This window comes from Neovison vison, chromosome 1, assembly GCF_020171115.1.
Source record: "Neovison vison isolate M4711 chromosome 1, ASM_NN_V1, whole genome shotgun sequence".
NCBI classification, from domain to species: Eukaryota; Metazoa; Chordata; class Mammalia; order Carnivora; family Mustelidae; genus Neogale; species Neogale vison.
This window is the reverse complement of record NC_058091.1, coordinates 225,126,037-225,150,595: the sequence shown is the minus strand read 5'-3', so window position 1 is coordinate 225,150,595 and position 24,559 is coordinate 225,126,037. Positions and strand designations below refer to the sequence as shown.

Sequence of the window (24,559 nt, the reverse complement as noted above, 5' to 3'; positions counted from 1 at the left end):
TAGGAGACCATTATTGGGATCCAGACTACAAAGGCCTAGACTTAAGGGCCATGGTACTTGGGTAGCTAGGACGTAAAACCATTGTTCCCCTCCCCAGAATTATTTTTTCACTGCTTTTTACCCTGGGATGGTATTTGGCATATGGAAACACAGTGGAGAAATTATTTTCCTGGCTTTTCTAGGTTTTCTAAGAGAAGTTAGACTGATCTGTGATAATCTTCCTATTCTGTAATTTGTGCAGCACATAGAGTTCTCTGTCTCTCTCTCTCTTTTTTTTTTAACTACATAGAGTTCTAAAAATTATAGTCCATCAGACTGTAGGGTATAAATTGACTTTCAGAAAAGGGCGCATAAGAAACATAAAATATTATGTAGCTAACTTATCCTTCAGCTTCCCCTTCCTGCTTATTGGAACAGTTTATTCAGAGGAAGTTAGTATTTTTAGTTCTATTGAATTCCTTTTGTATTTTCAGTATAGAATAAATTAGAGCAAAGGAAGAAAACCCTGGTTTTTGTTTTTTGTTTTTACCTCTATTTAGTAGCATATTAGTCAGGGTTTTCCGTATAGACAGAGCCAATAGGAGAGATATCTATATTTATATTTATATTTACATTCACATAAATGTAAATAGATTTATTTTAAAAAATTGACTCATGCAATTATGGAGGCTGAGAAGTCCCAAGATCTCCAATTGGCAAACTAGAGTATAGTTTCAGTTCAAGTCCAAAAGCCTAAAAGCAGGAGAGCTAGTGGTGTAAGTTCTAGTCTGAATCACAAAGCCAGAGAAGACTGATGTTCAAACTAAAAGACAGGCAGAGAGTGTGAATTCTCTTTTAACTAGACCTTTTATTCTCTTCAGGCTTCCACTGATTAAGACTCACCCACATTGGGAAGGGCAGTCTGTTGTACTCACTGTACAAATTCACGTGTTAATCTCATCTAGAAACACTCAGGATAATATTAACCAATAATCCTGGCATCCTGCGGTTCAGTCAAGTTGATATATTTAGCCACAATAATGAAACCTGGTTGACAGATCATCTCTTTCTTCAGACTTGTTTATGCCGGACATTGTGCCTTGTGAGGAAGCAGCTGAGGCTCTGTCCTGAAGGAGTCCACTGCCTAGAAGGGGAAATAGGGACCAGTGGAGCAATACCAGCTACAGAAGAAGAAGGGTTTTGGGGAAACTGAACACCTTCTGAGAATATGAGGTGGATTAGAGCCAACTAGTAAAGTAACCTGAAAAGGGTTTTGGACTAGCTTGTATAGTCAGTGGAGGTTCATTTCACAGTTTCAAAGTGGAAGTAAGAAGAAAAGAATTATATGTCAGAAGAGTCACTTGGGTCTATTGTAGAGGACAACAGGGAGGGGTGGAAAGGCTCACATTGAGTGGGCTTAGACCACTGAAACAACCTGGGAATGCACATTTCCATTCCCCAGTCCAGGCCCATTATATCAGAATCTTTGGGGCTAGAGCAGTAGAATCTGCATTGTAAACAGGAACCCTGGATGATTCGTGTGCCCTTTAAAAATTGAGGATGTGCTGTCTGGGAGATGGAGAAGCCCTTCAGGTAGCTATCAGACTACTGTTGATATGAATTTGAGATAGATTGTGGAGGAAGAATTGGCAGGTAGGAAATAATGACAGGTGGGTGTGGCTAGAGAGTTGAGAAGTATTTATAGTTTGGTGGACATGACATACATAAATTTTGTAAGATAATGGTGCTATACCTAACAACCTGTATCTGTTTTTATGCTTTAATATGTCTTCATACTGTATTCTCATAGGCATTTAAAAACTAAATGTAACATTTTATGTGAGGAAATTGGAGGTGGGTTTTTATTTGCTCTTAAGATGGTACAATTTTTTACATAGTAGAAAAGTTTATCTTCCAAGGTAAATGGGTAGTTAGTTAACAGTTGACTGTTACTGGACTTGATACTGGTATTTCTTAAGAATGGTATATAAAATGAATCCATTTAGAAGAAAGAAGAGTTCTATTTTCAGAGTTTAAGAATCTGGATTTTTTTTTCCTTTTTTTTAATTGAAGTGTAATTGATGTGTAACATTGTGTTAGTTTTAGGTGTACAATGTAATGATTCAGTATTTGTGTTTATTATTAAATGATTACCGCAGTTAAGTCTAGTTAACATCCATCACCATACATAGTTAATAATTTTTTTTCTTGTAATGAGGATTTTTAAGGTTAATTCTCTAAGCACCTTTCATATATGCAATACAGTGTTATTAACTATGGTTACTGTGCTATATATTGTATCTCCATGACTTACCTACTTTACCATCGTTTGACCCCTTTTACATACCCATTTTGTCCACCTGCCACAACTCTTCTAACTCTTGGCAACCACTAGTCTGCTCTCTTGAGTTTTGCGTTTAGGTTGATGTAGAGTTCCACATGTATATTTTTGCTTTTGTTGCCTTTGCTTTTGAGTCACATCAAAAAAATCATCACCTGAAGACTGATGTCAGGAGCTTACCACCTAAGTTTTCTTCTAGGAGTTTGATGGTTTCAGGTCTTACATTCAAATCTTAATCCATTTGTGGTTAATTTTTACGTAAGGTGTAAGATAGTGGTCCAGTTTTTTTCTTTTGCATTGATTATTTATATGTTTGTATTTTAGTTAGTACAGTTCATTAAACCAGGAAAATACATTAATGAAGTTGCCTTCTACTGTGTCTTCAGTTAGAGTGGTTTTTCTTTTTTTCCTGAAATAATACATTTTTCTTAGGCACATTGGGAAATGAAATTGACAACTCCTTGCCAAAGTTTGGGAAGTACAAAGAAAAGACTCAGCCAGCATTTTCATGTATAAGTGGCTAGAATTTCTTAAATGTGCTCTGTTGAAAATAGTCATGGTTAGGGGCGCCTGGGTGGCTCAGGAGTTAAGTCCCTTGGGCTCAGGTCATGATCCCAGGGTTCTGGGTTCCAGTCCCTTGTCCAGCTCTCTGCTCAGTGGGAAGCCTGCTTCTCTCTCTCCCGATCCCCCTGCTTGTGTTCCCTTTCTCTCTGTCTCTCTCTCTGTCAAATAAATAAATAAAATCTTTAAAAAAAAAAAAAAAGGCAGAATAAGATTGCCATGATGCCTTTCAAGCCACTGTCACTAGGGGTTGGAATCATCTTTTACTGAAGCGAATGGGAACATGGATGCATATAGAGGCATGGAAAAGGAAGATAATAGAGAAATTCAGTGTTCTTTTAAGAAGGAGAATGGTTACATAATCAACCAAAGTGCCCACAGCAGATCAGTTGAATATTGCTCTCAGTTCTAGTTTTATTGTGACATTCCAAAGTGAGTTTGTTTAGATTAAATGAAAGATTTTATTGGATGTTCCTTTTAAGTTAGAAATAATTTTTAAAATTTGATTTAGCTTTTTCAGTGTTCCAAAATTCATTGTTTATGTACCACACCCAGTGCTCCATGCAATACATGCCCTCCTTAATACCCATCACCAGACTCACCCAACCCTCCATTCCTTTCCCCTCCAAAACCCTCCGTTTGTTTCTCAGCGTCCACAGTCTCTCATGGTTTGTCTCCCCCTCCAATTTCCCCCAACTCCCTTCTCCTCTCCATCTCTCAGTGTCCTCCGTGTTATTCCTTATGCTCCACAAGTAAGCAAAACCATATGATAATTGACTGTCTCTGTTTAATGTATTTCACTCAGCGTAATCTCTTCCCATTCCCATCCATGTTGATGCAAAAGTTGGGTATTCATCCTTTCTGATGGAGGCCCAATATTCCATTATATATATGGACCATATCTTCCCTATCCATTTGTTTGTTGAAGGACATCTTTGTTCTTTCTCCAGACTTGTTTATGCCAGTTTGGCTACTGTGCTGCTATGAATATTGGGGTACAGATGACCCTTCTTTAGAAATACTTTAATGTTGCATGTTAACAGTGTTGGTTGTTTCATTGTTTAGAGTTTCTTGTTAGGAAGGATGCAGACTTAACTGGGTGAAGTGCCTGGATCTATTTAGTGAATAAGTATAGGAGGTGAGAGGTATGTGGCTGCCCAGGTTCACATATTAGTTGTCCCTATTTTAGACTATTTAAAAAAATTATTATTATTATCATTATTACATTCATTGCCTATTATTTTAGCTTATTAGAAATCTGTTAATTCCCACCATGCCTTTTATGTAAAATATGATTCCCTATCTTTAATATTTGTCAAAAAATAAGATTTGACTTTTAATTGGAAATTTAGCTGCAGGAGAGAATTTCATCTTTAGGTTTTTCAAATTCATTTTTTTTCCCCTCTCAATTTACACCTTCCAGAGACCCAAGTGAATGCAGTTTGCAGAATTGCAAAGGATAAATGTTCTGCCCTCTCAATAATTTTTGGTCTCTGGAAAAAAATTGTATGTGTTAATGTGTATTTATATTAAGAATATACTCCATTATTTATCTGATAAATCATTTAGGGAAAGGAGAACAATGAGTTTTTACTCTTCAAGTAAGTTAACAGATTGAAGAATGTGGTGAAGGATTTTCATGCAACATGAAGCATACTTTCCTGGAGATCAGATTCACAGCAGTTAGAATTCAGATCTGCAGCAGGCATAAAATGGCTAATATGAAGGAACTCCTTCTTACTCTTCAGTTCAAAATATGAAGTGGGAGTTAGGTTGTTTTCTAGACATTTCACTGTACTAAATAGCATTTGGGCTGGGATAATAATATAATTTCTCACCTTGTGCCAGAGTCCCTTGGCGAGCTAGTTGTGCTGTGTCATATTATTGTATCATGGTGGATGAAAGCACTGCAGCTTCAAGAGGTTAAGACCATGTGGCAGGTTAGGAATTAAGCTCTTGCTGTTTCTGATCGCAGTTTAAGGTTCTTACTATTTGAATGCGCTGGTATGCACCGACTGGGTCACAAGTAGTTGTTCTAAAAGTTGATTTTTTTTTTTAATGGTGGGGAATAGGGGGAAGGGATGCACCTATCCTCTGCAAGAGTTGATCCTGATCAAGTTTCTGGTGTCAGCACTTGTCTTTAACCTTGAATTAAAAGTTATTTACACAGCTCAATCAGGAGTTAAGTTTCTTCTGTACTTGCTACAAAACATAAGAGAAACCAAACTTTCTTTGCCACAGTTTATTGGTTAGGAACCTTTGACTCATAAATTACTGAATTCTGCTGTTCTGAATTAGGAAGCAGTGAGGTTTACTCCATCAACTGGATTCACTAGGCAATATTTATTTCTTATCTCCCTGGAAGAGAGAAACTATTGACTGAATAGGAAACTGTATTTCTATTATCTCTGTTAATGGTGAAAAGCAGTGGTGCAGATAATCAAAATAAAATGATTTATAACTGTCCTGTGGGTACAAGTGCTCTAGGGACAAGTTCCCCATTTGGAGCACAGAGCAGAGTATTGCATAATTAATGTTGTTTTAATGATGTTATTATTTAAATTATTGCTATTGTTATGAAGCATGTATAACAATCTACAGACATATGAAGATTGGTGGTAACAGAAGTGTTAATTTTAATTAAATATCTGTAAGTATCATCTTTTAGAAAAATGTAAAGGGTATACCTTGCTTTGTCAAGTGATATATGGCTTAAAAATCACATATCCATAAATTCTTTACAACTGCTTCCTTAAATTCTCAAGTGATCTAAAATAGTTTGATATGGCCTTTTTTCTAAAAAGTGAGGTATATTTTTGTAAGTAAGTCTTAAAATGATCAACTTATCTAGCTATTTCTCACATTGTAGTACATAAAAGCATTAATGTTCCAGTGGTTTTCAGGGTTTGTTTCAGCATGTTAGCGACTTTTTTTATTTACTTAAAACTTTTTTTTTTTATGTAGCTGTATGTTAATGTCTCATCTTGAAGAACCAAAGGTTACAGAAGATGAAGAACCACCCACAGAACAGGATAAGAGAAAAAAGATGGTAAGTTAAAAAGTAGCTTTTAAAATTTGAAAGAACCATTTATTATTATATTCTTTAGGTTTGAAAATGTCTGTTGGTCAATTCATCCATGTATCTTTCCCCTGTTGTAGAATTAATGTAAGCTGAGCTTTGAAATTTGGAGTGTACTTCTAAAACAGATAAATTATGTTCCTAGTAGTCCTAGTACAGGAAGTAGAGTTAAACTATTAATCTGAAATAGCTTTTTTTGTCTTATCAGAGCGAAGGGTTTACTCTTTCACTTACAGAAAACAAGACTCTCAAAACTCAATTCAGTTGTAATGCTTACTTTTCAGTTTTGAGGAGATTTACTGAAATTGCTTCATTCCCTGTCACCTCATGAATTTTCACAATGAATTTTTTTCTGAGACAATCATAGGCCTTTATAAAAATTCCTTTAAATTAACTGCTAAATAGGAGCAAAACAATTAGAAACCTCTAAAATTTTCTGCCTTTAAAATTATTTGTAATCTTGAACTTTTAAATGTTTACTTTGACACATGAATGTAAAATAGCTACGTAAGTCAACTTTTTCCTGTTTCCTCCTGGAATCTGTCTGGTCCCCTGGCCTCACTGTTACTGATTGCATTGTGCCTTCTTTTTGTCATTTGCCCTTGAGAACAACAGTAATATCCCTCAAAAACAGAGTAAAGAAATCTGTATATATGATGGCCATGGGATACCGCTGAACGCCTAGTAATTCCCGGTGATCATTATTTCGGTCTGCTCACGACATTCCCTCCTTGAATATGCCGCACTAACCCACAGGGGGCTCCAATTGTCCTCAGCGTGGAGCTGATCCTGCGCGGCCCTGACAGCCTCCTTTTATTTTATTTTTTTGAATTTTTTAAATTAAAAAATTTTTCTTAACTTTTTTTATGTTCAGTTAGCTAGCATATAGTACATCATTAGTTTTTGATGTAGTGTTCAGTGATTCATTAGTTGTGTATAACAGCCTTCTTTTAAACCCTGTTAGAGTTTAATCCATTCTACCTGGCATTTTCGCTGGAGTGATGATAGCCTTTCAGTATAGCCTGACAGTTTGTCTTCTCCTTCCTTGTCTCCACTTTTTAAAGCACTGAATATATAATTGGTGTTAGGGAAACTATAACATCTTCATTCATAAGAGTCTAAACTTGTAAATGAGTAATAGGTATTCTGCTTTTATTCATTCCTCAGCTTTTATGCACACTTTATTCATGTCATTCTGCTTGATTGACCCTTAGCAAATTCATCTACTCAGTTCTATTTTTCATCCTCTAGAGAATCCTCAGTAAAAGCACATAGTACTAATTCTAATCCTAACTGGGTTTTGAGGGCAAGTGAAATACTACATAAAGGAACAGTGTATGAGCGTGGTTTCAGAAATGACACTTCAGATTTCTTGTTTCAGTTTTGTGATTTTAAGTATTATTTGAGAGCTGGTTGTTTTATCATTATTGTTCTAATCATAGGCAGTATTATTTTACAGAACAACCATTATTTTTTCCAGGGGTTGATTTTATTTGAAATTAGTCATCACAGTAGCTTTTTGATATAGATTTATATCATCTCTACTAAGATTTCCAGTGCCTTAGACTTAGAGCATTAGTCTAATGCTGATGATACCTCAATATTTATGGTTAATGCTGGGATTATTTATCTTAGCCTTGAATAGGTCTAATTATGAATACCATGATAATTTTCTATAACTTTTCAGTAGCGATATTAGTTTCCTTGTATCTTCAGGGTTACCAGTATAAATAATGTATTTTTTCAGTAATTATATCATCATTCTTAATACTGTGTTCTCTTTAACATGAGAAATTTTTTGAGAACTATCTAGGTGTGTCCTGGTTGTAATTTCAAAGGGAAAAATGTTTGCTGGTAGATGATTATTAACTATTATTTAAAACAGAAGCCAATCTAGTGTCATAGGGCTTTTCATTTTAAAGTGAAACTGTTCACTTACAAGGAAGAAAAAGTGTGACTGCTTGGTTTCTCAATTACATAATTAAAAGTTAGATTTACTTACTGCCATTGTTGTCTTCAAGTGGTCCCTAAAATGTGGTGTCTGCATTTCAGTAGCTGCTTTGCAGAGGATAGCAGCAGTGATTGTAATTCTGAACAGTGGATGATTAACATTACGTCGAATGTGCCAGGTGACGTTGCATGGATTTCTGAGCATTCTCATAGTTTGCTTTAAATAAGGGTGAAATTTCCATCCAGGAAAGCTCTTTAGCTGTCCAGACTTCTGATCTAGCCCCTTTTCATCCAGCTCCTATCTATACTACCTGTTTGGGGGGAACTAATGGAAAGTCCAGTGCATTCATTTTATTTCATCTCATTCCTAAGGTCTCTCTCTATCCACTGTCCTCCAGGACTAGAACAATAATTTTGTGACTTCTTCCATAAATAATTAAGCTAATACATTAATATTTTACGTTGCTTATAATTTCTGTTTTGTGATGTGTGAAGTTGTACTTTTCCAGATTTAAGTTTTTGAGCATATTACGCTTTCTGGCAACTTGGTGGTACTGACTGAGAAAGCATTCTTAATGAAACGTTTGATACAGTAAGGAAGGCTGTGTTAATGAGGTATTTCTGATCACACTTTCATGTTAAATATTTCTCAGTTTAAGCCCCAGAAATATATTAGTGATCTGCTTCTGGACATAATAATCTAATTTCATATATACTTACTAGATGCTTTAGTTGGTAATGTCACTATAGATAAGCTTGAACATTATTAAAACTAACTAACTTTGGGGCACTTGGGTGACTCAGTTGGTTAATCGTCCAGCTCTTGGTTTTTGGCTCATGTCATGATTTGGGGGTTATGGGATCAAGCCCCGTGCTGGGCTCCGCGCTCAACATGAAGTCTGCTTGAGATTCTTTCTCCCTCTCCCTTTGTTCCCTCTTTCCCACTTGTGAGCATGTGCTCTCTCTCTAAAATAAATTAATAAATCTTTAAGAAACAAAATAAAACTGAACTAACTTCTCATTTTCCTGTGCTGGTAGAACATTAGCAAAAATAATGGTCTATCCGGACATCATCACTTTCCATGACTTTGAAGTAGTAATATTAATATCTTATCTGCATAACATTATCTTTTTTTTCTTTAAGATTTTATTTATTTATTTGACAGAGATCACAAATAGGCGGAGAGGCAGGCAGAGAGAGAGGAAGGGAAGCAGGCTCCCTGCTGAGCAGAGAGCCTGATAAGGGGCTCAATCCCAGGACCCTGGGATCAGGACCTGAGCCGAAGACAGAGGCTTTAACCCACCCAGGTGCCCCACGTTATCCTTTTTTTAAAGAATTTTTTTTAGAGTGTCATCTGACGTAGTCCTGTAACAATTTTATGATCAGATATTGATGAGGAAACCAAGTGACAGAGAAGTTACCTCTTACTCAAGAGTTACAGATTCTGGGAAAGCAAAATGAGAACTGAGCTTTCTTGACTCCTAGCCTGATGCATTCTTTATGATTTTGATTTCTAAAATTTCTGTAGCTTCTGAAATGTTCTGAGAAACTCCACGTACCATTTTGCTGAAACTGTACAATATATGGGAACTACATGTTTGAGGGGGAAGTGCCAGCTTAAAACACAGCTTAGCTACCACAAGTCACTGGAATTGGAATTAGATCTTTAGATTAAGTATAGTTTGTCATGTCCTCATGATTAGCATGGCTAGGAAACAGGTGGTATATTAATTTATATATTTGCTTTACTTTTACAGTTAAATGTAGTTTGCAGTTATATATGTGTGTATGTATATATACATGAATTATTATATATCACTCTATATATAATATATATTATATATATACTATAAAGAAGAGCTAGAGAAATTATCTTGAAGAATACCCATTGAGAGAGATCAATTTCAGGGACAAGGTTAACGATAATTCACAAAGATGCTAATTATTTTGTGAGTAACATTGAGTATTTACTGCATTTAAGTATTATTTTAAGTTTTTTGTGTAATTATTGAATGCTCACTATGTGATAACACTATTCTTGAAATTGAGCATATGGCAGTGAATGGAGCTTAGAGCCCAAAGAAATGATTTATGTATAATAACAATGTGAAGTTTATGATGATTAAGTGATAAACATCAGAGTAGTTTTATAAATTCATAGCATGCTCATGAAACATGGCAGTTTTATATATAGTGTTGCTAGAAGTATATTTTTACTGTTTTAATAAATCAATAGCCCTTACTTCATTGACAGTAACTGTTTTCTCTCTGTCTGTCTGTCTCTCTCTCTTTTCTTAGTTTTATAGATCTTTGCAGACCTCTTACTTGATTAGTTTTTTTCAAGAGAAATATCATTTTGGGAACTCTTTTAACGGTTTTCAGGATAATTTGTACTTGCAATGAATTTGATTTATTTTTCATCTTTTATGTACACGTGTGGGAATATATCTTAATGTATTTTAGAAGAAAATTTAGAGCTGTCTCAAGAATAGGAACTATTATTTTTCCATTACCTCTCTCAAGAGGTAGATTAGAATTGAAAACATTTGTGCGATATTACAAACAAATGGAAATATAATTTTAACATGTTGTACTTTACTTTTAAGCTGTTGTTTGCTGAGTGAAATTTTTCAGATAATATTATGAGATTAAGCCATCATCTTATTGGTAGTTTCTGAACTGCTTTTGAGAATCCTTGCCCTATTACATTCAGTAATCAAGGTAAATATCATATTGTTGAAAATAACTCTTTCTTATTCAGCTTGTGTGCATTGTCATGCTAAGTTACAACTTTAGAGAGCTTTCTTGTTGCTTTTTCTCACTGTGCCCAGTTGAACTACATTGTTCCCCTCCACTTTCTTGCTACATCTTGACCTCATCCTAATTTAGAACTGATCCCCATCCATAGTCCTAAACTCTGACCTTTCTCTGTCACAACCTCTTCTTCCTTACTAACCATTCCTTGTGTCCTGGAAATTCTATTTTGTACTTTTATCTGAAGTCCTATAATTAGTCTTATTTTCACAGTCTTTACACAAACTTATTTTCACAAACTCTCTTATCTTTTAACCTAGATTTTCTTGTTTTTCTGCTGCTTTTATCTTTGGACAATACGTAGCTTTTGCCACCCCACTAAACTTGTGCTACTAAATTTGTAAGCCAGAAATCAGGCTTACATATATCTTAAAAAACTTCACATGTTGTTTTGGTGTCCAACCAGGGTTGCGAACCACTTTAATAGGAACTAAAGTCCCTGCCAGTCTTTTATGGACTTCTGCACCGTGATTCTGCCCACGCTTTTGAGCCCTGTCTTCCTTTTCCCCACTCTTGTTTCCTAAACCAGACGACTTGTTTCCATACACATTACACATTTTCTTGCCTCTCTTACAGCACTCTCAGACGAGTCCTTACATGTAGAGGAGCCTCTTCATCCTCCTTCTCTTCACTCAGCTTAGTTATTTGCTATTTTCCTCACGAGGCACCCTCTCTACTCACTAATCTCCCTTCCTAGCCATGCGTAGTTACAGAAATGGTGTTTGCCTCTCCTGGACTTACGTAGCGTCTTCTCTATACATCTCAACTGCCCATACCACCTCTATGTAACCAACAACTCAAATCTGTGATCTCTTTGAAATTGGGAACGATGTCTCACTTATCTTTGTCTATGTATGTGCATATATCTTTGTCTATTACAGTAAAGCTTTGTTGAATAAACATTTCTTGCATTACATATTAATGTTTCTTTAACTGTGGCATTCTTTTTAATACTTAAGGCACCTTAGGAAAATCAGTTAGCCAATAGTATGTACAAGCAAACAGCGGAACTTTTTCTTCTGTTTTACCTTTCAGTTGAAAAGATTAACTCGAGGAGCGCCTGGGTGGCTCAGTGGGTTGGGCCTCTGCCTTCAGCTTAGGTTATAATCTCAGGGTCTTGGGATCAAGTCCCACATGGGGCTCTCTGCTTGGCGGGGAGCCTTCTTCCCCTCTCTCTCTGACTAATTGTGATCACTCTCTCTCTCTCTCTGTCAAATAAATAAAAATCTTAAAAAAAAAAAAGAAAAGAAAAGATACACCCCTGTTTTCTAAAATACACCCCTGTTTTCTTTGGATCCTTAGATAGCTATATTCACATTGATGAGCTATATTCACATTGGATCCATTTCCCTCTGCCTTAACATTACAGAGTTCTCTCCTCTTTACATTCTCAAAACAAATTTAGATCCATAACCTACTACCTCTTTCCTTACCTTGCAGCTTATTAGCAGCAGGGGAAAAGTAGCAGTGGCACCACACAGACTCAGTTTTCCTAATTGACTTTGTAGCTAATTAGTCCTGGCAGGAACTGTGTATCCTGTTTCTTGAGGTCTCTCATATTGATGGTCTTTATAGTAAAAAACAAAACAAAACAAAAAAAAACCACTCCAGAAAACTTTTAATCATTTACCTGATTATTCAGTGAAGTTACCTATGTGGATTTTAGTCTTTAAGCTTTTTATTGCTGTGACAACACACCCTAGGGACATCTTTCTTGTAAAACTTCATTTTGTAACCTCTAAGCAATATTTTGAGGGAATGGTAGTATTTAGTGTTATTTGGTATAAGTAATTAATGTAAGTCTACAATAATTATGTGATACATAGAAACTAGAGATTTTAAAGGCATTTTATGTATTTATGTATTTATATTCTATCTGTTCGCAGAGGAAAATGGCATATAAGTAACCATGCCTAAAAATAAAGTTTTACTGATAGCAATGTATAAATAAAGACTTGGGAAAATGTCAAGTGTGCATTTGGGTTTGGGAACATCCAAGGACCCTAGTTTCAAAACCATTAATTCAGAAACTGGAGGGGGAAGTAAATTTAAGATCGTTATTGTATTTATTTAGGCAGAAATTCTTAACCTGGCATTCAGCCTGTGGATTGACTTCTGGGGGAAGTTTTAGAAACACCAGTGAGACGGTATGTAGATTTGGGTGAGAATGTACATTTTGGTAAAGAAGGAGGTTCTTTAGGGACCAATAAAAGATTAATTGAAAAGAATCTCTTGACTCTTCTATAGGACTTAGATATGGATCTTTCGTTTTTTTCACACACCGGTATGTACTGTCTCCCCATCCTGACTAATTTTCCTCCACTTGGCTTTGCTTGGGCCATATGCTTTATGTGTTTGAGTAGTGAGCGAACACTGAAACTTAGAATCAAACTCTTTTTAACTCTATCCAGTTGGTCATACATACTTTTACCATGCCACCAGCCAAATGACATGTAGGCTGCTGAGAAAAATAGTAAAATTGGGCCCAGGGGTGTGGGGACCAGGGTTAGTGCCCAAAGGTAAGAGAACCTTGGGGTTATTCTTTCTGCCTCCCCCACCACCCCCGCCCCAGTTCACTTGAGAATTATTCATGAATATCACTCATTAGCAAAAAGATGTGTTTTTAACAAGCCAGTGTTTCCAAAGATTCCTTTCCAGTTTCCTCTCAGGATCCTAAAAGTAAGAAGATGACTCTCAGGTTAACTCACAGACTTATCTAGTTTCTTGAACCGTCACACAAAAGTACCCGTTCAGCAAGCAATCATGGAGTTAGCTGTCATGTACGATGCTGGTGTGAACTAAAAGTGCGGGGAGATGACAGAGAGCTGAAGATGAGGTGTGAAGGGGAGACTAAGGAGAGAAGCCTTTCCCCACGTCATGGATGCTTTACACAAGAGATTTAATTTCCTTTGTTTTTTAAGATTGTAAATTTGTTAAATTGGAGTTGTTTCTTGCAAAGATGAAGATAATAGGCTTTGAAATTATCCTTCCAACTGAAATAAGTGAAAAACAAGATGAAATACACGAAACCTTTTTTAAGGCACTGTAAATCAGAATATCAAGAATAGTGATCTCTGAGAAACAGAAAACAAACCCAGTGAACCCTCCAGTTGTCACAGTTTACTGCCTGGAGAGAGTTTCCAGAGAGTGGTACAGGGATCCCAGTGTTCTGTTCAATTTGAAGAGATAGAGCTGGAAATCTGAGGATGCCGAAGAGGTTCAAGTTACCAGAGAAGAGAGAGAAGCCCCCTTAGAACTTGCTGGATCTTTGGAGGGTCCCTTCTGAGTTTTCAACTCAGTGCTGATTAACACACACAAATGTGGAAGTTACTCATGACCAGGGAAATAACCTCCAGGAAGGATCCTCCAGGAAGGGTTGTTAGGGAAACAATACTCAGAGCTGACAGACCCAGCAGTAGATCCTGTTGTCAGAGTGGAAACCTAAGAAATGATAGGATATTAGGTAGAGGATTCAGAAGTGTATGTCAGTGGTGATACAAAATTATTCCCGTATTAGGTATTGTTCTGATCCTGCCAAACAAAGGTAAAAGCAAAATCTGAAAAGATCAAACTGTTTCCAACAGTGTAACCATGTCCTAGAACAAAACTCAAGACTACAGTCATAGAAAAATTTCTAGTATCTAACAGGGCAAAGTGCCTGGCATCCATTAAAAACCAACTGGTAGGGCGCCTGGGTGGCTCAGTGGGTTAAGCCGCTGCCTTCGGCTCAGGTCATGATCTCAGGGTCCTGGGATTGAGTCCCGCATCGGGCTCTCTGCTCAGCAGGGACCCTGCTTCCTCCTCTCTCTCTCTGCCTGCCTCTCTGCCTACTTGTGATCTCTCTCTGTCAAATAAATAAATAAAATCTTTAAAAAAAAAAAAAAAAACAAACCAACAGGTATGCAAAGAAGATGGAAAATATCCATACAGGGGTGGGGGGCGGGGTTAATCAATTTTAACTACCCAAGAATAGATACATATGGTGGAAATAGTAGAAAAGATCATTAAGACAGTTTTTATTACTTTGTTCCTTCTGTTAAGAAGCTAGAGGAAGGGCACCTGGGTGGCTCAGTCATTAAGCGTCTGCCTTTGGCTCAGGTCATGATCCCAGGGTCCTGAGATTGAGCCCCTGCTCAGCGGGAAGCCTGCTTCTCCCTCTTCCACTCCCCCTGCTTGTATTCCCTCTCTCATTGTCTCTCTCTCTCTGTCAAATAAATAAAATTTAAAAAAAGGAAGGGGCGCCTGGGTGGCTCAGTGGGTTAAGCCTCTGCCTTCGGCCCAGGTCATGATCTCAGGGTCCTGGGATTGAGCCTCGCATGGGGCTCTCTGCTTGGCAGGGACCCTGCTTCCCCGTCTCTCTCTGCCTACTTGTGAGCTCTATCTGTCAAATAAATAAATAAATAAAATCTTAAAAAAAAAAAAAAAAAGGAAGCTAGAGGAAAAGATTGAGCTTATTAAATAGAGATGAAGTTACTTTAAAAAGACTGAAATGAACCTGTAGGAATTAAGATCTATAGTATCTGGTGGGGTTAATATAGATTAAGTATTGGAGAACAAAACATTAGTGAATTTTAAAGAGCTAGAAGTAGAAACTCTCCAAAATGAGACAGTAAAAAAGACATGTGGAGGGGTAAGCCATATAGGTCATCTTAAAGCAGCCTTAATGTTCAAGTGGTTCAAGTCCCCAAATGACAAAACAGACAACAAAAGAAATATTTGAAGAAATAATGGCCAGATTTTTTCCAAATGTAATGAGTTCACAGGTCTAGGAAGCTTAGAGAACCCTAAGCACAAGAATCAAGACTGTCCCAAGCCGCATCATAATCAACTTGCCACTTTAATCCAATGTTGAAGAGAACATCTTAAAAGTAGTCAGGGGGTAGAAATGAGTGCATTACATAGAGAGGAAAGGGGGTAAGAATGATAACAAACTTGTCATCAGGAACATTGCAGGCAGGCTGACCATAGAGCTGCGTTTTTAAAATACTGAAAGAAAAAAAAAAACCCTGTTTTTAAAAGCTGTTTCATTACTGAATTAATGTTTTAGGATAAATTTTTACTATCGAAAATATTTTTTTGGGACGCCTGGGTGGCTCAGTTGGTTAAGCGGCTGCCTTCCCATATTAGGTATGGCTCAGGTCATGATCCCAGCGTCCTGGGATCAAGTCCCATGTTGGGCTCCTTGCTCAGCAGGGAGCCTGCTTCTCCCTCTGCCTCTGCCTGCCTCTCTGTCTGCCTGTGGTCACTCTCTCTGACAAATAAATAAATAAAATCTTTTAAAAAAAAAAAAAAAGAAAAGAATTTTTTTTTTTTTTTTTTTAAATTTACTCCCTACACACCTTGGAAAGTTAACAAATTTTATTTTGGTGAAAATGGAAGATAGCATTTTTTTACTCAGCAGTGCGAAGTGTTTACAGACTATTTGCATAATCTGTAACAGTATTATAGATGACCACAGAAAACCTATTAAATTAATTGTCAAATTTATCTCACAGTAGTACTGGGTATGTTTTGTGCTGCTGCTTGAATGAAGCCACAGAAGAGTAGGCATGAGCGCTTTATAATCATCAGTGTAGAAGTACACACACTTGATACTTTATGGCTTGCCATCTGATTCTTTTTTGCCTTTAAAATTGCTGAGATGGTTTCTTTCTTTTGTTTTAATTTTTTTTTTTTTAAGATTTATTTATTTCAGAGGGAGGGAGAGCACATGAGCCAGGGGAAGGGCAGAGGGCGATGGAGAGAGAGAATCTCAAGCAGATTCCAAGCGAGGCGCCTTGATGTGGGCTCTGTCCCAGGACCCTGAGATCATGACATGGGCCAAAATCTAGAGTCAGCTGCTTGAGTAAGTGAGCCCTGCAGGCGCCCCTTATTTTATTTTATTTTATTTTATTTTAGCCTTTGATACAAAGTGATCTTTAAAGTCTATAGATAGATAATGGGAAAAAGCCAGCCTACTTGAGAACTTGTCTGCTAAGAAAATCAAGTAGATCCAAATTGTTCATGATGAATGTGTTTGTTTGTGTTTCATGAAGCCATTACCAGGAGGTAAAATTTGTCTTTGTTCCTTTGCTCTTAGAAATCTTTAAAACTTAGCTCTTACACTTTAGTATTACATAACGGTTTGCAAAATTATAATTACAAATTACTGCTTCTACTTTGCAAAGAAAGCAGTTGTGCTATTAAAATGTACACATTTTTATCTGTATAACTTACTTCCCTTATAGTTAGTTGAAAACCTAATTTATTAAAATTGTTTGCAAATTTTCACATTTCTCTATTATCTTAAAAACATTTCAGTGTACTCTTAGTCAAGTGCCAAATAGTCCTGCCTGCTACTCTTGACCTCAACACAATGGCAAGAGTAGCATCTTCACAGTACATGGTTTGTCTTTCGTATTTATTCAGCATACATTTTTGTATGCTTACCATGTGCAGAGCATTGATCATTGTAATCAGTATTTACTTCACTAGTGATTATGTATACTGCAGAACCTATCTTCTGATGTATGTCCATCGGGAATGTATACATGCTCTTCAAAAACTTTTAAGGGCACCTGGGTGGCCTAGTGGGTTAAGCCTCTGCCTTCGGCTCAGGTCTTGATTTCAGGGTCCTCGGATCGAGTCCCACATCGGGCTCTCTGCTCAGTGGGGAGCCTGCTTCCCCCTCTCTCTCTGCTTGCCTCTCTGCCTGCTTGTGATCTCTCTCTGTGTGTCAAATAAATAAATGAAATCTTAAAACAAAACAAAACAAAACACATTTAATACTCTTAGCTTACTACAAAGCCAGTTTCCTGAGAGGATTTACTTGTTTTTATGTATGCTTTGCTCAGAGTCCATGGTCCCTAAGTTCAACTACCTGACTGTTAATACTGTTGTTAATGATTCTTATCTTCATTTCCAGATGATACTGAAATGTAAAAAAGGTTGTCCTAAGACACATAACTTTACCTAAGGCTGGCCATATTAAAACAACAACAACAACCAAAAAAAACCAGTAAATATTTCAAAGTTGTAGATTGAACACAGCTTCTCTTACAAGTGAGACCCTCAAAATCAATGTTACACTTACCCGAAGTTTAGATATACACTGGTTTTTTTTTGTTTGTTTTGTTTTTTAGATTTTATTTGTTTATTTCACAGAGATGGAGAGAGAGAGACAGGGTGAGAGAGGGAACACAAGCAGGGAGAGTGTGGGAGGGAAGAGCAGGCTTCCCGCTGCTCAGGGACCCTCATGTGGGGCTCGAACCAGGGACCCTGGGATCGTGACCTGAACTGAAGGCAGACGCTTAATGAGTGAGCTGCCCAGGTGCCCAGATATACACTGTTTTAATGGGTAATTCAGCTCTTACAAACTGCAGACTTTGCATGTGACATTAAAACAATCCAAGAGAGGGGCACCTGGGTGGCTCAGTGGGTTAAAGCCTCTGCCTTCGGCTCAGGCCCTGATCCCAGGGTCCTGGGATCTAGCCTCTCATCGGGCTCTCTGCTCGGCAGGGAGCCTACTTCCCTTCCCCTCTCTCTTTGCCTGCCTCTCTGCCTACTTGTGATCTCTGTCAAATAAATGAATAAAATTTTTTAAAAAAATAAAAAATAAATAAAACAGTCCAAGAGAATGGGAAACAAGGAATTAAAATAATCCAAATGAGATGTAATAAAGGTACAAATTGATAACCAAGCATCCTCCTGAGAAGGCAGTTCCTCCTGTAATCAAGCTAAAATGTTAATCAAAAAATAGTTTGAGATCCAGAGGTTAGGATCTTTCACAGTAGGCTACATAATTATAATCAAAAGATACTGGAAAAGAAAATTCTATTGAAAATGCCCTTGAAACTAAACAAAGTGATGGTTTCTGAGTTTCTGTTTTTAGTTGAGACTTCAGATTAATTGCTTGCTGACCTCAATATTGTTCTTGAGTTTTAGAAAGCAGGCAATCTCATTACTTCCTAAATTGAATTTACTTACCTGAATTGTTACTAAGAACCTTAATCAGGAAGAGTTAAGAAACTTTGCCACTGTTTATTTGGAAACTTTGGCACTGGGGTATTGACTTAGTGTTAAATAAAGTCTTCATCTTTATACATGAAGAATATGGCCTCATTTGGCAGAATGTATTTTCAGTACCAGGTAATATTCCAATGAACATTTGATTGTTTTCTTTTCTTTCATTCTTCCTTTTTCCTTCTGCTTTTATAAGGAGCCTATCTTTTGAGAGAGGTGAAATTAAGACTTTTCAAAGAATTGTTCTTTGTAGCAAGTTCCTATTTTGAAGACTTTTTTAAATTATAAAAGTAACCTATATCCTTTTAAAACCCACAAAATTAATTACATGATAGGAAATACCCTTTCCCCAAGGTAGCCTTTAATAACATGATACTTCTTTCCAAAGATTTTATTTACATTAGGGGTGCCTGGGTGGCTCAGTAGGTTAAAGCCTCTGCCTTCAGCTCGGGTCACAATCCCAGGGTTCTGGGATCGAACCCCATGTCGTCCTCTCTGCTCCGTGGGGAAAGCCTGCTTCCTCCTCTCTCTCTGCCTGCCTCTCTGCCTGCTTGTGATCTCTGTCAAATAAATAAATAAAATCTTAAAAAAAAGTTTTATTTATATTATATAAACATCTGCATGTAATTCATAGAAATACTATACATTTTATTTATGCTGTTTGATTATATTTACATATAGTAGATACATGAGCAACTTGTATGTGCATACATTTAGATTTGTATCATTTTGTTTAATAGCTGTATTTGATAACATTCCATTGACTGGATCTGCTTCACATGCATATCTTAAGCAGCACTTTTTTTTTTTTTTTTTTTTAGATTTTATTTATTTATTTGAGAGAGACAGTGAGTGAGAACAACCAGAGGGAACAGGAGAAGGAGGCTCCTTGCTGAGCAGGGAGCCCCATTCAGGGCTTGATCCCAGAACCCTGGGATCCAAAGACAGACACTTAACCGATTGAGGCACCCAGATGCCCCTTGAGCACCCCTTTGTATAGTTCAGAAACAACTGGGGGTTCCTGAAACTTTCAAGAGTATTATTATTGCATAACTTATATTATGAATCTGTAGTGTGAATTATGACAATATTTTCTATACTAAGGTATTATTTTCTTTTCATTTTGTGCACATTTGCACTGGTGGTGCAAAAACATTGTTGGATATACAAAGGCAGGTATAACTGTTGCCGCCTGGGCATCCGTAAAGCAGTGGCAGCAAACTCTGCTAGTGATTGTCATATTTTTTTACTACCATATACTCAGCAGGGGTTTTTTGTTTGTTTTTTAAAGCCAGTTTCATTTAAGAATGTCTTTGATGAAGTAGTACAAATTACCAGTTTTATTAAATGGCCACTCTGTGTCACGGTGGGGATATTTCTGTGATGGTGGTTGTCTTTTGCAATAGAGTCGGGAGCTGAATAGAAGAGTGGCTGACAGATAAGCATTCAGACAAGTATTTGACATACATTTTCTCAAAAGCAGGCCTCTCACTTTAAGAAAAACAGCTAATGATTTAAATCTGTGTGTCCACTGGTAGCATGTGAGTTATTCCATGCCCTGGAGAGTACGATAATTAAAAAACAGTAACTTGTTGTTTAATGTACTTCTCTAATTATGAATGAGGCTGAGCATTTCCAGATGTTTATAGTTCATTTATATTCCTTTGTATGATGAATGACTTGTTCTTACCCCTCCCCCCATTTTTCTATTAGAAATTTTATTTGGTTCTTTGCTTTTGCTTTAAAATAAGAGTTTTCTGGGGCGCCTGGGTGGCTCAGTGGGTTAAGCCTCTGCCATCGGCTCAGGTCATGATCCCAGGGTCCTGGGATGGAGCCCTGCATTGGGCTCTCTGCTCGGCAGGGAGCCTGCTTCCTCTCTTTCTCTCTGCCTACTTGTGATCTCTCTCTCTGTCAAATAAATAAATAAAATCTTTTTTTTTTTAAATAAATAAATAAGAGTTTTCTGGTACATTGTATTTTCCAACAATATCCATACACCTCCTGTTCCACATGCTGTTCTTACAATGTTACTTTGACACTCTTTTTCATTCAGAGGTTGGGACTGCATTTCCTTTCTTCGAAGTTGGTCAGTCTTAATGATGCTTTATGACTTCTGAGTCAAATCATAAGATAGAGCTTCCTCCATGTTCCCTAGGGGTACTTGTTAAAGGAAACCAGTACCAAGTGTCCACAAGGAGAATGTAGGTCTTATTTTCCCCAGCTGAGCTCCCTGACAACAGCTAGCCTTCACTGTAGACACATGAATGAGTGGAGTGACCCTGCAGATGATTCACCAAGATAGCGGTGCTCACCTTCAGTCTTCAAGTCTTCTCCGATGAAGCCCACAGATCATGGAGCAGAGACCATCCATACTTATGCTACTCCACAGAATTCATTAATATTAAGAAACAGTTGTTATTTTATGCCACCTAGTTAGGAGTAGTTCATTGGGCATTAATCAAAAACCTGAACAAGCTTTTGATGCATACAGAAATGAGCCCTTAATTCCTCATCTGTGTTTCATTCAGTTTGTTTTTGAGGGTTTTTTTTTTATTTTATTTTTTTTAGATTTTATTTATTTATTTGACAGAGATCACAAGTAGGCAGAGAGGCAGGCAGAGAGAGGAGGAGGAAGTAGGCTCCCTGCTGAGCAGAGAGACCGATGTGGGACTCCATCCCAGGATTCTGGGATCATGACCTGAGCTGAAGGCAAAGGCTTTAACACACTGAGCCACCCAGGCACCCCCAGTTTGTCTTTTGATTTTTGTTCTTTAAATCAGGAACAAAATTAAATTGATTAGCTTTTCATTGTAAAGGAAAGTGCACATTTTGTGGAACTGTGGGTCATGTCCCTGTGGGTAAATCATGGAGGGATTTTATCAGATTTAGAGTGCCAGAGTTAGTCACAGAATGGTTTTGTCAGGGGTTCATTGATCAGAATTTCTAAACCATCAGAATTTGTTAGAAGACAGTCACTTGATTTTAACACAAGTCCTTGAAGTCCCACTGGATCAGTTCCTCAGTTTTCTTGGAACACGTGATCTAAGTGAGCTGTGTTTAAAGAGTGTGGGTTTAGATTACTTGTCTTGCATATCATAGTTACATTAGCTTTTCTGTTTTCTGAGTCCTAGCACAGTCTTGCAAGTTGTGATCTTCATTTCACAGATACGCTCTTATAGCTATCAGGGGGTCTCCTCACCTGCACCCCCATTTCATCAGACTCCTTTTCCAAAAGATGAATGTTAGTTTCTGGAGTGTGATCAGTCCAGATCTGCAGTGCTTTTGGAGAGGTCTCTATTACGTCAGGGAGTTTTCCGAGCTGGTGGTTTTCCTCTTTTGTCATCTGCAGTTTGCTTACTTTTGACTTTGTTTTCTCACTTTGGTTTCATCTGGCTCTATGGTGTGCACAGAATGGCTGCCCCAGGCTAAGGAACATAATTTCCCTTGTTTTTATAGGTCTATTTATTTCATTTAAACTTTTAATCCAGGGGTGCCTGGGAGGCTCAGTGAGTTAAAGCCTCTGCCTTCAGCTCAGGTCATGATCCTGGTGTCCTGGGATCGATCCCCGCATCAGGCTCTCTGCTCAGCGGGGAGCCTGCTTCCCCTCCCCCCTGCCTGCCTCTCTGCCTACTTGTGATCTCTATCTGATAAATAAATTTAAAAAACTTAAAATTAAAAAAAAAACACCTTTAATCCAAGTGGGATTTTTTTTCTGAAAGAGTGAAGTAGCGTGTTTGCTTTTTTAGATATAGCTCAAACTAATCAAAACCCTGTCTTTTTCTACTGTTTGGAAGTGCCACCTTTATCAAGTTACCACACCGTCAGCTTTGCACAGATTTATTTCAGAGCTCCACATTACAGTCCATTATGACTTGCATATTTTGGTTACTGTAGCCTAACTGTATATTTTCATACTATTGGTGATGTTTGTGAAATTTTTTTACTTGCAAATTTATCATTATATAATTTTTAAGATAAAATTCACACTGGCTAAAAGATTGAAAAGAATAAACACTAGCTAAAGAATTGTTTAAAAATCTCTGTTGAAAATGGAAGTAATACTGGGCACCTGGGTGGCTCAGTTGGTTAAGCATCTTTGCTTAGGTCGTGATCCCAGGGTTCCAGAGTTGAACCCTTTGTCAGGCCCCGTGCTCAGCAGGGAGTCTGCTTGTCCCTCTCCGTCTGCCCTTCCCCCCTCTGCTTGTGCTGGCCCTCTCTCTCTCTCAAATAAATAAAATCTTTAGAAGAGAAAAGAAAAAATGGGAGAAATGCTAATTGGGAAAACACCAAAAACAGTATTGTTTGAAAGTCAGAGGTGTAAAATTTTGGCTATTTTAATGGTAAGAATCGTAGCTTTGTTTTCCTTTTAGGGTATTTTGTAGAACAATCTAGTAATACTCAAGCATGTTCTTTCAAATAACGCATTGAAAGTAATTGCTTTTTATGGTCTCAGCCTGCAATAATGACATCACTTATACTGAAAGCTGAGGGTTATTACCATGATTCAATGTCAAAAGAAGAAAACACAAGAAAGAACATGACCCTTTACATTAACAGAAAACCACCTTAACGTAGTTTAATTCATCTGTATAGAGTGATATATTAAAAAAAATTACTTCTGCTGAAAGGGGATTTATTGAACTAAGGCATTTACTTATTAAATGGTTTGGATGTCATTGTATCCTAGCCACTTTAATTCATTTTTATATGATCCCCCCAAGCAAGGTGAAATGATCCATGACAGACTTCAATGGTGCTTTGCACAGTTTTATACTTACCTTATATCTCATATATCATAATGTATGTGACTATCATGTTAATAAGTCATCTGATTTGGGAACCGTGCCATTGAAATAAAGCACTTTAAAATAAAACATATAAAAGAGGAAATGTTTTGTTATAGAAACTATCCAGGTGTTGTGACTTTGTTTCAACTTAAACCTGAATTAATTTCTTTCTCTCCACTTGTTTCTGAGCTGCAAAAAACTACAATGAAGAAACTAATGAGTTTCTTTCTTTCTTTCTTTCTTTCTTTCTTTTTTTTAAGATTTTTTATTTATTTGACAGAGATCACAAGTAGGCAGAGAGGCAGGCAGAGGGGGTTGGGGAAGCAGGCTGCCTGCTGAGCAGAGAGCCTGATGGTGGGTCTCCCCTGAGATCATGACCTGAGCCAAAGGCAGAGGCTTTAACCACTGAGCCACCCAGGCTCCCCAGTGAGTTTCTTTCTTAACCCATTATAGTGAAAGTAACTTTATGTCCTTGTGTGAGAGTTAAGTGGAGTTATATTTACTTCTAACGCAAACAGTAGGTCCATGTTTAATAGGGGTTCTCAACTGAGTGTTACTTTGTTCTTATACCTCACAGGGGACTTACAGCATTGTCTAAAGATATTCTTTTATTGTCACAAGGCTGAGAAGTACTATCATAATTTAGTAGGTGGGAGCCAAGAATGTTGCTAAACATCCTACAGTACTCAGAGTAAGAATAATATACTTCATTTCAATGACTGTTGGGTAGTGGCAGGAGTATCGCTTCAGAAACATTTATTTAGGTGTCTACTGTGTGCCAGATTAACAGCCAGGTTGTATAGGGCCTGTTGTGCCATATGATAAATGTGCTAGGAAAAATAATCCCTTTCATCCCCCAGAAAAGTCTGTGTCCTAATCCCTGGATCCTCTGAATATGTTATGTCCCCTATGCATATGTTTTGTTACATTGCAAAGTAGAATTAAAGTGGCTCATCAGGTGATTGAGTGTAAGGGGGGAGCTTATCTTGGTGAGCCAGATGTAATTGTGAGAGTGCTTAAAAGTAGTGGAAAAGAGAGGTGGAAGA

General features: G+C 37.3%; 1 protein-coding gene across 1 annotated transcript in view; it reads left to right on the top strand.

Annotated features, from left to right (window-relative positions):
* The window catches only part of IPO11 (importin 11), a 214,048-nt gene that overhangs the window by 172,251 nt on the left and 17,238 nt on the right, over positions 1–24,559 (top strand). Inside the window, exon 29 of the mRNA XM_044224008.1 lies at positions 5,846–5,930. Within this exon, the coding sequence (XP_044079943.1) occupies positions 5,846–5,930 (85 nt within the window). The remainder of the gene's footprint in view (positions 1–5,845; positions 5,931–24,559) is intronic.